At 43.5% G+C, this 12474-nt stretch overlaps 1 protein-coding gene across 1 annotated transcript in view; it reads right to left on the reverse strand.

Annotated features, from left to right (window-relative positions):
• Positions 1-12474, reverse strand: part of CARD11 (caspase recruitment domain family member 11) — an 84797-nt gene that overhangs the window by 65705 nt on the left and 6618 nt on the right. Inside the window, exons 3-4 of the mRNA XM_053470704.1 lie at positions 1683-2008; positions 369-548 (exon numbers count right to left, since the gene is read on the reverse strand). Coding sequence (XP_053326679.1) covers positions 369-548; positions 1683-2008 — 506 coding nt within the window. The remainder of the gene's footprint in view (positions 1-368; positions 549-1682; positions 2009-12474) is intronic.

The following is a 12474-nucleotide window of genomic DNA, read 5'->3' on the forward strand; positions in this document are numbered from 1 at the left end:
CCTTCTTGAGGGGAAGGGAAAAAAGTAAACCTGCTGGTCGATATGGAAAACTAGAATGATAAGCACGGATTAGGTGAGGGGTATGGACATCAGAGGCTAAGATCTACTAACATTCTTCTGGGCCATACCCCATCCAATATACTAGGTGGTGAAGCTATGAAATCTAGAGTCCACAATAGACTGTATCTCAAATTCATCCTCAACTTTGGTGCTTACAGGTCAAGGATTAAGTTAGAGTTTTGCAATGTGATTGCAAATTAGTACAAAAGGTGTACAGGATATTAAAAAACCCTAGTGCATCCAAGTTTACATTAAAGCCCAACTATTAACTGGAATTTGGTAATACGAAGTATTAACTAGAATACCACCTGGATGATGGACTGTAACTCTTGCACTTTGGTTTTCAACATTTCATTTTCCCTTTGCAATTCTAAAACCTGCTCCCTTTTTGGCCGATTCTCAATGTCATTTTTAAGTTTGAGGGATTGATTTCTTTCCAGTTTACACTCCTCTTCAACTTTATTCAAGTGGTGTTTGAGGCGATCAATCTAAAATAAAGGTACAGCATATAGATGATGAGACTTGGATTACTAATTACATTCAACTATTACCTTAACATTGAGACAATTAATTCATTAATATTAATATATATTATAATAATAATACAGAAGTTAATATTTTGCTGAGGAACCCACAACATATTGAAAAAAAGGGCAACAATTTCTTTGCTTGACTGTTAATCTCAATAGTATCGATAGCTCAACACATGTTTCGCCCCTTGCTTTGCCATGGACTAAAACTACAGATGAAATATGGGTTTTATCCACTAAAGGGAGAGTTGACAGTAGAGTTTGTTTAAGAGTAACTATAGATCCAACACTAGCAAGTTTCTCCATCGTGAAGAGCTGAGCTGGCCCTCCATAATGCATAAATCAATGATCAATGGAGCCTACACACAAAAAGAAGAGGTGACGGAAGTTTTATCTTTTGAGTACACTATATATTATGAAGGGTCAAACCTAGAGAGCTTGGCTGACTCTTCAAATTCTCCTCACCCATTGAATTGTGCATTATACATGGCCAGCTCTTCTTGATGGAGAAATTTGCCACAATTATCCTGTCAACTCTCCCTTTGGTGAATAAACCCCAATATGTAAGGACACTTATCTCACTATTGTAAATATGCATTATACAGAGCCAACTAAACTCTTTCTGCAGCAGAAGCTCCATTGGGTTTGCTCTTCAAAATCTATAGTGTAGTCAAGGAGCTGAAACCACAACTCCCAACCAAACCCCCCCTAAAGCTCTTTCATTGGTGAATAAATGCTAATTTGTTTTAGGGAGGAATTGCTGATAGTAGATCTGACATAATAGTTCCTCTAAATGTGATATTACATTAGCTGGTATGGAATGGCATAGATGCAACTAGAAGCACACTTTTTACCAAGGTCACACGAACCACAGCTGATATTAAAACATGTACAATAGATTTCTAATATTATTCTTTATTTTTTTGAAAGGTGATTATCACATATCTATGATGCACACAAGAAAGTAGTGGCTTGAGCCAAATAAATAAATCATCTGAAAGTCTCAGAAAAGCTGGTTTGTGTCCTCTCTTTCACCTATTACAATAGATGAACTATCAATAATAATAATAATAATAATAATGAATATCTTACTTCAAGTTGCAAATCTCGACTCCTCATAACAGCCATGTTTTTTTCTTCGCTGAGCTGTGCATATCTCATTGCTAAGTTGTAGTTGTCATCCTTTACTTTAATTAATTCATCATTGTAGTTATTTCTTTCTTCTTTCATTTTGTTGTATCGTTCCTGAAATGTTAGTAACTCTAAGTTTGCTAACTTTAAGTGTTTTTTTTCATCTTCCAGCTTTCTTGAGTTGGCTGCAAGTTCACACTTTTGTATTTCCTTTGCCTTTATCTGCTGCTGTAGTTTGATCACTTCATTCATCAAAAAATGTGTAAGACCCTCATGTCCCTCCTCCACTAGAGAAAATTGAATAAAAATAGAATACACATTCAATGTTATTTCTCAATAGGAACATCTAAAACAAAGCCTTTATGTAAATAAACATGAAATAATAGGTATGCTTACCTTGTACAATATATGTTGCTGCATTTATGTAGACATAATTTTTGGTCACATTACGTACGGTTACCTGACCTCACAGTAAAGGCGAGGCTGCTTGCACAATGTGCAAGTAGCCAGAGAGAAAGCTGTCAGGGAGGTGAGAGGGCGAGTGAGGGAGAAACCAAAAGGGGTGATCTAACCCCAAGTTCTGTAGCAGAGAGGCTGTCATCCCTTGGACAGGCCAGAATACATTACTGCCTTCTACTGCGATTCATGTATAGCTAGACATGTTTTTGCGTAGTATATAGAGTATAGAGCCCTCAACAGAGTTTAGGTCTGCGGCACATGGCCATAAATACAATTACCAAATTAAGAAGTATGGAGGTGTATGCATGCAAATCACATGAACAAGTACTTGAGGTAGTTGTTTCCATTGTATAATACATACATATGCACTGGTTTATCACATAGGTTTGCACACTGTACTGTAAAATTTATGATCCTGATTAACAAAGAAGGAGAAATGGCTTAATAGGAAGGAATGATTATCCACATTTTTTGTGAAAAAGACGTTAAGTTGGCTGGTCCCAGTAGTATACATGTAATGTGGCTTTCTAGTATATTTATTTTAGCAATGAACATAAAAACGCATTATTCAAATCTCTTTACGACCAAGGTTCATCAATGGTGCTCAGACCGAGTAAGAACAACACAGCATTTCCCTTGAATTCACTGGTATATACAAATGAAGATCGGCAGCTCCAGACAAAACATCCATTGTTGGCAGCATGACGTAGTGAAATATATTTTATTGTTGAGACAAAAAACAATTTGTGCAAGAAAAAGTAAGCACAACTGTACTTAAAAGCACATTTCATTAATACATACTCAAACATATATATCAAAGTGCACGCCCGCTGTAATTAAAAACATTAGAACTCAACTGAACCATACCATATGGTTGTTATAATTATCAAGATAAACTACCCTCACAAGGAGTCGTGGATAATAAGTAAACATTTGACATGATAAAAAAGCCAGAAAACTATTAAATTTAAATTTAGTTTAAATAGAAACTTATCATAATTAATAAAGAAGGAAACAGTGGTGTCGGCAGGGGGGGGGCATTTGGGGGCTACATCATGCTGTGCCCCCTCGTGTGCCCCCCCAGTTGAAACGCCGTTTTATTTTTTTTTGCGGAGAGAGAGAGAGAGGCACCGAGCGGTCGCTCAGGAATACGTTTTCAGCAACCGTTCAGCGGCTCTCACTCTCCTCTGCCTCTCACTCTCTGCCTTGGTCAAGGTGCCGGTATTTCATGCCGAGCGCTGGACTATGACGTCATATTCCGGCACTCAGCAATGGAGCAGCATCGGAGCAGGGAGACAGAGGCCTTGCACTCCCACCACAGGACTTCTGCAAAGTAAGTGAGCTTCAAAGGGGGGGAGAGGGTAGATAGGGAGACAGGGGGAGAGAGGGTAGATAGTGAGAGGAGGTAGATAGGGCAGAAGGGAGTGAGAAGGGCTAGATAGGGCAGAAGTGAGTGAGAAGGGATAGATAGGGAAAAGGAAGGGAGAGGGGGTAGATAGGGAAAAGGGGGAGAGAGGGGGTAGATAGGAAAAAGGGGGAGAGAGGTAGATAGGTAAAAGCGGCTGCTTCATGCAGTGGTGAGTGGTGCTGGCGTTTCTGCCGGGAAGAAGAGGAGGACGTCCGGCGTCCATCTAAGGTAGTTGCCTTACAGGATCCCCCCCCCAAGATGCGACCTCCGGGGGAGTGGAAGACCTGGCTTGAGAGGGTGCAGTTTATGATATCTTTGAACACATATAGGGGAATGAACTTGGTTTGCAGGTTCCCAGGTTCTTTCTTCCGGGCTATACCCCTTCCATTGTATTAGATATTCTAGGTGCCCCAGCGGATCCTGGAATCAACAATTTTTTGTACCACGTATTCTTCCACCCCGTCAATGACAACTGGAGCAGGAGGAGGAGGCACCCGATCAGGAAAGGGGTTTGCCACCCATGGCTTTACTATAGAAACATGGAACACGGGATGAATCCGACAGGTGGTGGGTAGTCTCAACTGAACTGTCACTGGATTGATGATTTTCGTGATGCTGTATGGACCAATAAATTTAGGTCCAAGTTTTTTCGATGGCACCTGCAGGCGTAAATTACTTGTGGACAACTAGACTTTGTCACCACAACGGTAAGTAGGTGGACTGGATCGATGGCGATCTGCCTATAGCTTATAGGCCTTACGAGCCTTGATCAGGTTTTGTTTTAAGATTCGGAATTGTTTTGTTAGTGCGGTGACTCGTCCGTGATCCCAGGGACCGTGGTAGAATCATGGTAGGGTGGTAACCATAGTTCGCAAAAAATGGTGACATACGTATAGAATGTTGTTTTTGTTACAGGTGAATTCCGCAGAGGGAAGGAACTGAAGCCAATCATTCTGGAGGTAAGTGGTGTATTATCTTAAATAATGTTCTAGTTTTTGATTTAGACGTTCCATCTAACCGTTGGTCTGTGGATGGAAATCTGTGGACAGCGTGGGAAGGATATGCAAACTGCGACAGAACACCTTCCAGAAGCGTGATGTAAATTGGACTGCACGGTCCGAGGTGATGGTCTGTGGTAACCCATGAAGCCGAAACACTGTATTCAGGAACAAGGTGGCCGTGGTTGATGCTGAGGGGATACCGATAGTGGGAATAAAATGTGCCACAATAAAGTCCATAGAGATCTTTGACCAAGGAACTGAAGGAGTGGGTAACGGGCGGAGAAGTCCTACAGGTTTTCTGCGTGTGGTTTTAGTTCAGACACAGGAGGTACACGAGCGGACAAAAGAGGTCACATCCTGGTCCAGTAAAGGCCACCAAAAATGACGTCGGACAAAGTCTGTGGTCTTCTTAACACCCCCATGTCCGGAAAGGAGGGACTCATGGCAGGTTTGTAGCACTTTTAAATGAGCTGGAGGTGGTACAAATATCATATTCCGATAGTATAAAAAGTCTCTGGTACGGCGGATAGGAGGGTTTGTTCATGGGGACTGAAACTCCACGGGATAAGGAGCTGATGTAGTCCATAAGAGGTGGTTGATGAGTGAGGGAGAAGCTGGATGGAAGAATAGTATCCGACTGGGATTCTGGGTGTATCAATGGTAACCCAGACAAGGCATCCACTTTGGTATTGCGGGATCCAGGACTGTACGTGATGTGCAAATTGAATCGCGTTATTGTTGTGCACAATCGAGGGCACAACCTTCGGGCAGAACGGAGATACTCGAGGTTCCGGTGGTTGGTATATACCGTCCAGAAGGTGACGCCAAGCTTCCAGTGCTTGTTTGATGGGCAATAATTCTCTATCCCCCACACTGTAGTTCATCTCTGAAGGGGTGAGTTTACGAGAGGAATAGGCCACTGGGTGTAGTCTCTGTTTTTCCCCATGTCTTTGGGATAAGATTGCCCCTACTGCTAAATCTGAAGTGTCTACCTCCATGTGAAAAGGCTCCGCTACGTTGGGCTGTATGAGAATAGGAGCAGTAGTGAAATGTTGCTTCAGGGTGTCAAAGGCTTTCTGGGCTTCCGGTGTCCATGAAAAGCGAGAAGATTGGCGAGTAAGCATCGTTATGGGTGCAATAACGTGAGAGAAATTTCGAATAAATTTGCAATAGTAGTTTGCGAAGCCGATAAAGCGTTTGACCACTTTTTTATTAGAGGGTACCGACCACTCCAGTATTGCTGACACCTTCTTCGGGTCCATTTGTAAATTTCCGGGCGTGATGATGAACCCCGGGAACTCCACCCAAGAGGATTCAAATTGACATTTCTCTAGTTTGGCATAGAGGTAGTGTGTGCGTAGGCATTCTAAGACCAATTTGACCTGATCACGATGCTCAGATAGTGTTGGTGAGAATATGAGAATGTTGTCTAGATAGACCACCAAGAAGATATCAAGATAGTCTCGAAAAATGTTGTTTAAAAAAGGCTGAAACGTAGCAGTGGCGTTGCATAGCCCAAAGGGCATTACGAGGTACTCAAAGTGTCCGTAGCGGCTTCGGAAAGCGGTCTTCCACTCGTCCCCTTCCCGTATGCGAACTAAATTGTAGACCCCCCGGAGATCGATCTTTGTAAAAAACCAAAAGTTCGGTAATGAGAGGCAATGGGTATCTGTTTTTTATTGTAATTTTATTCAGTTCTCGATAGTCTATGCAGGGGCGTAAACTTCCATCTTTTTTCTCCACGAAGAAGATTTCTGCACCATCTGGAGAAGTGGACGGAAGAATAAAACCTTTGGCTATATTTTCTTGAATATAATCCTTGAGGTGACGCAACTCGGGTTCAGAAAAAAGGAATGGGAGCCCCTGGGAGAAGGTCAATGGGGCAATCTTAAGTCCTTCGGGGAGGAAGAGTGTCAGCTCCTTTTTTGTCGAACACATCACTGAATTCTACGTATTGTTTAGGAAGACGTGGGTCAGGAGGAGAGGATGAACTGTCAGGGAGCAGCAGGAGTGATGGATGGTCGGGGAGACAACGATTGCTACAAAAAAGGGATTGGAAGGAGAGGGTGCCTTTGGCCTAGTCTATCGTGGGATTATGAAGTCTCAGCCAGGGTAGTCCGAGAATAATCAGAAACAAAAGTGATGGGATCAGGTCAAAGCTCAGATGCTCCATTTGATTATTTCCCAGTAGTGCATGAAGTAATGGTGTTTCTTGTGTGATGGGTCCGGAGGATAAAGGAGTACCGTCTACCACTTGAATATGTATCGGAGATGACTTGGTCAAAGTTGGTATATGCAGTTGATTGGCAAAGTCCCAATCCATAAAGCAACTGCTGGCTCCAGAGTCAATGATGGCAGAAACGGTGGTAGAATTATTGGTCCACTGTAAAAACAAGGAGATGGATAAGTGAGGAAAACTGCCTTCAAGGAATGAATTTAGGCAAACCTTATTGTGTGTGAGCTTACCTCTAGGAGGGCGTCGTGGACAGGAGTAGATCAGATGCCCAGGTTGACCACAGTAAAGGCACAAGTTGTTATTCCTGCGACGGGCTTTTTCGGTCTCTGACAGTGGGCCATGTGCCATGTGCATCAGTTCTTCCATAAGAAGGGTAGCAGGAGGTTGGATTGCCAGAACAGCAGGAGGAGAGTGGCGCCTCGGGGTAGGAAAGGACGAGGCAGCACACTCCAGTTGTCTTTCCCGTAATCTGCAATCCAACTGGATGACCAAATATATGAGATCTTCCAGCGAGTCGGGGATGCCCCCTCGGACCAGTTCATCTTTCAACCCTTCGGATAAACCTAGACGAAATTGATCTAGGAGTGCCGGCTCATTCCACTTGCTTTCAAAAGCCAGGCTTCGGAATTCTGTTACGTATTCTTCCAGAGGTCTCTTCCCCTGACGTAAAGCGTGTATGGCAGTTTGTGCAGAGGTGGCACAAAGAGGGTCATCAAACAGAGTGTCCATGGCATGACTGAATTCGGCCCATGAATTCAGGACCGAATTGTTGGTGTGTAGTAAATAATGGGCCCATATTTGGGGCGCATCCGAGAGTAGGGAAATCACAGTCCGTACTTTAACGTGGTCTGAGGCATAGGTTCTGGGTTGGAGCAAGAATAGGATTTGGCAGGAGGTCCTGAAGGCACGATAACCAGTTCTGTCCTCGGACAGAAACGTTCTGGTAGGGGTACCTTGGGCTCAGGAGCAGCAGCAGCAGCAGAAGCCCCTTCCAACAATGGAAGCGGGATGGTTCCAGAAGATGGTCCCCCGAAGAAGGTGGATTAGTCTGGAGTTTATATGGATGGCGCTGCATATACGTATGGCTGGCTTGGATATCTTGGAATGAACGGGTCAGTGCGGCAATCTGTCCTGTAAAAGCCGAGAGGGCATCAACAATTCCTGCGGATTCAATGTTTGGGCTCAGTTATTCTGTGAGGTATGTCTTACCAGAAGGAATCCAATATGCAGGAATAGAACACACTTGCTCAATACGGAACACGCACAAGGGGCCTGGAGAGGATAACAGGGCGCTTGGCAGTGTAACCGTAAGCACGGGTGGTCGAGACAGAGCCGGGGACAGGATACCAGAAGTTCACAGGAGCCGTTTAGTAGACCAGGGTCAGGATGCCAGAGGTACACAGGAGCCGTTGAGAAAGCCGGGGTCAGGATGCCAGAAGTACACAGGAGCTGTTTAGTAGTCCAGGGTCAGGATGCCGGAAGAACACAGGAGCCGTTTAGGAAACCGGGGTCAGGATGCCAGAAGTTCACAGAAGCCGTTAAGTAGACCAGGGTCAGGATACCAGAATACACAGGAGAGGATATACTAAATACGGAGGGGCTCACGAGATACAGGAAGCACCAGTATAACTGAGCACCGGTAGAAGGGAGAAAGTGCTTTAAATAGCCTGGGGGGGGCGTTCCCTGACGTCTGGGACGTTTCCGCGTCCTCCATCGCCATAGCGATGCAGCGGAATCCAGCAGGCGGTCCGCCTCATAATTATTTATGAAGCGGCCGCTTGTGCGCGCGGTTGCTTCATGCAGCGGTGAGCGGTGCTGGTGTTTCTGCCGGGAAGAAGAGGAGGATGTCCGGCGTCCATCTAAGGTAGGTGCCTTACAGCTTCCTTCATTCCTCAAGCTGGCACCACTGTTAAGAGTGTACCAGTTTGTTAGGATCAAGAGACATTCCTACAGCATACAAACTGGCCAGTGATAAATCACGCTCTGAACTATTAACATTATGTTGCTTTGCCACACCGACACCCAAACACACACACACCAGGACAGGCTCTGCCACACCAACACCCAAACACACACACCAGGAAAGGTTCTGCCACACCAGCATCTAGGCACACACCAGGACAGGCTCTGCCACACCGACACCCAAACATACAGACCAGGACAGGCTCTGCCACACTAACACCCAAACACACAACAGGACAGGCTCTGCCACACTGAATCCCCAAACACACACAGGACAGACTCTGCCACACTGACACCCGAACACACACACTAGGACTGGCTATGCCACACTGACACCCAGACACACACCAGGATAGGGTCTACCAGACCGACACCCAAACACACACACCAGGACAAGCTCTGCCACACCAACACCCACACACCAGGACAGGCTCTGCCACACCGACACCCAAACACACACACCAAGACAGGCTCTGCCACACCGACACCAAAACACACACACCAGGACAGGCTCTGCTACACTGATAACCAAAAGCACACAAACAGCAGGACACAATCTACAACACAGACATCTACATCAGGATGGATTTTCCATACTGCATTGTCGTTTATGTATTTGTGTGTATTGTGTATTGATGCCTCAACCAGCACCCTTTTAGTATTGATTAATGTGGTGCCTCCACACCCTTGTATGATCGCCTCCAACCACCACTATTTGTATTAATGCCCCCAGCAAGCCCCTTTATTATTGATTTATGAGATGGACCCTATAACTACATAATAAGTACTTCTCTTTGAAGTAAAGACTATGATTGAAATATGATTTGAAAATAACATCTTAACTGTCAGTTTCTTTAATATTAGGCCCTGCTGCCGATATATATATATATAGATATTAGATCTTGCTGCCGATATATATTAATATTAGACCCTGCTGGCAATATATATAAATATTAGGCCCCACTGACGATATATATATATATATATATATATATATATATATATATATATATATATATATATATCTATATATCTATATTAGACCCTGCTGTCGAAAGCAGGTATAGATCAACACGTTAACACATAAACCCAGCATTGCATGTATAGATCAATTGAAATTCACTTGTGAACTCTGAAGGTATAGATCGAATAAACAGAATCAGACATATAAATCCTGTATTTGCAGGGATACAATAGTAATGTATGGAAACATAGCAGGTATAGATCAACTGGAAAGCACATGTAAACACAGCACTGAGGGTATATATCAAATACATGGAAACAGCATTGTAGGTATTGAGCAACTGAATAAGACATACAAACCCTGAATTTGCAGGTATACATAAATAATGTATGAAAACATAGCATAGAAGATATGGATCTACAGACTAACACAAAAACCCAGCTTCGCAGGCATAGATCAATTGGAATTCACATAAAAACATCACATTAAAGGTAGAAACCCCCTAAATTACAGGCATAGATCACAGGTTGCACACCCCAAATCCAGCCCTAGCGTCCACACTGCCCACATAGAACCTGACCAGCACCCAGATAACACACATAGGATTTGCCATCTTTGCCCCCAAACAGCCCAGCACAAGTCAACTTTGTCCCCAAACAGCCCGACCTGTGCCATTTTTGTCCCATAAACACTCTGCCTGTGCCATTTTGGTCCCCAAGGCTCCACATCCTGCTAGCGTCATCTTTGCCTTTCCACAATTATCAATCTGATACATACAAACACTTTTACAGTCACTCACTAATTCACACTTTCAGACAATTCATCCACACATTAATTCATACTCTCACTCATTCACACAATTCATCCACACATTAATTCATACTCTCCCTCATTCAGACAATTCATCCACATATTAATTCATACTCTCACTCATTCACACAATGCATCCACACATTAATTCATGCTCACTCATTCACACTCTTTACTTATTTCAATATTCTTACTACCCTCTTTCTCACTATCTACCACCTCTCCCTCCCTCATCACTTTCTAACCCCTCTCCCCCTTTGTAGTTCACTCACCTTTAAGTCCTGCGGGGGGAGCATGAGGCTTCTGTCATGCTGCTCTGCCGCGGTGCGCACTGCTTCACTGCTGAGCAGCAGTATATGACGTCATATTCTGGTGCTCAGCATGACATGCCGGCACTGCGACGGATGAAGAGGCCTCGCGGAGGAGAATGAGGGTCCCGAGCGGTTGCTCTCTCCTCCGCGTCAAAAATATATATATATTAAAAAAGACAGCGTTTCATTTTTGCTTTCAATGAGGCTGCCCGGGATTTAAAGTCCCATTGCCGGACTGTCCCAGGCAATCAGGACATACAGTGTCCGTTGGGTGGTTCTAAATTCAGCAGGGGGGCAACGGGGGGGGCAAGCCCCCTCTTGCAACCCTGTAGCGATGTCACTGACTGGGAGACAAACTAAACCTGAAACGGTGAGGAAAGCCGCAGACAAAAACGTAGCTGAGTCAAAACCAGACTCTTTCATAGTGCCAAATCAATAAGCAGGAGCTAGGTCAAGGCAAGCCGGGTCAAAGACTAGAAAGTAACCAAAGCTAAGCAGACTTATTAAAGGAGGGTTACACCAACCAAGGGTACCCTGGGAAAAAATAGGCCTCCAGGGCTGAAAATGAGGCAAATCCAGTCACATCAGGTTACTCAGGGTCAAATTAATAGAGTGCACGCAGAGGACGTGCGCCTATGTGATCACGTCCTTTTGGGCGAGCAGGTGTGCAATCTATAAGATGGCTGGATGGCAGCTCAAGGCAGCAGGACCACAATGTGGGAACCTCCTGCCTCAGAAGACCCACAAGGACTTTACTATTTGTGCTGTTTTTGTGCTATTTTGTCACGTCAAATGTTTATTTATTATCCATAGCTCCTTGTGAGGGTAGTTTGTCTTGATAATTGTTATGATGGTTCAATTGTTATGATGGTTCAATTGACTTCAATTGTTTTTAATTACAATGGGCATATACTTTGAAATATATATATATATATATATATATATATATACATATATGTCTGGGTTTGTATAAGCATGAATAAGCACAGTCATACCAAAGGCGGACATAGGTTTTTGTCTCTGTTACGAGTTGTTATTTTTACCTATATTGGATTAAAATTAAAGGTATATTTTTCTATGTTTTATATGTCTTCCATTTTGTCTTTCCAATCTATTTTGAACCAGTACGAGGGGACAGGAACAAGGGGTTGCAAGGGCTCTAGTTATGCCATTGGGAGCTGTTTACCTTCCTTTGTAAATGCAGTTGTGCTCAAACATTTGCATACCTTGGCAGAAATTGTGAAATGAAATGAAATTTAAAAATATGACTTCTATTTAAGGTTAATGGCCATATGAAGCCATTTATTATCACATCATAATAATGATAACATATATCACTCAAATGGCCATGATCAAAAGTTTACATACCCTTAAATATTTGGCCTTGTTACAGAAACACAAGGTGATGTACACAGGTTAAAATGACAATTAAAGGTTCATTTCTCACACTTGTGGTTTTTTGAATTGCAATTAGTGTCTGCACGTCAACGAGTCTGTTAGCTCTCACGTGGATGCACTGAGCAGGCTAGATACTGAGCCATGGGGAGCAGGAAAGAACTGTCCGAAGACTTGTGTAACAAGGTAATGGAACTTTATAAAGAT

This window comes from Spea bombifrons, chromosome 7 (assembly GCF_027358695.1).
Source record: "Spea bombifrons isolate aSpeBom1 chromosome 7, aSpeBom1.2.pri, whole genome shotgun sequence".
Classification (NCBI taxonomy): domain Eukaryota; kingdom Metazoa; phylum Chordata; class Amphibia; order Anura; family Pelobatidae; genus Spea; species Spea bombifrons.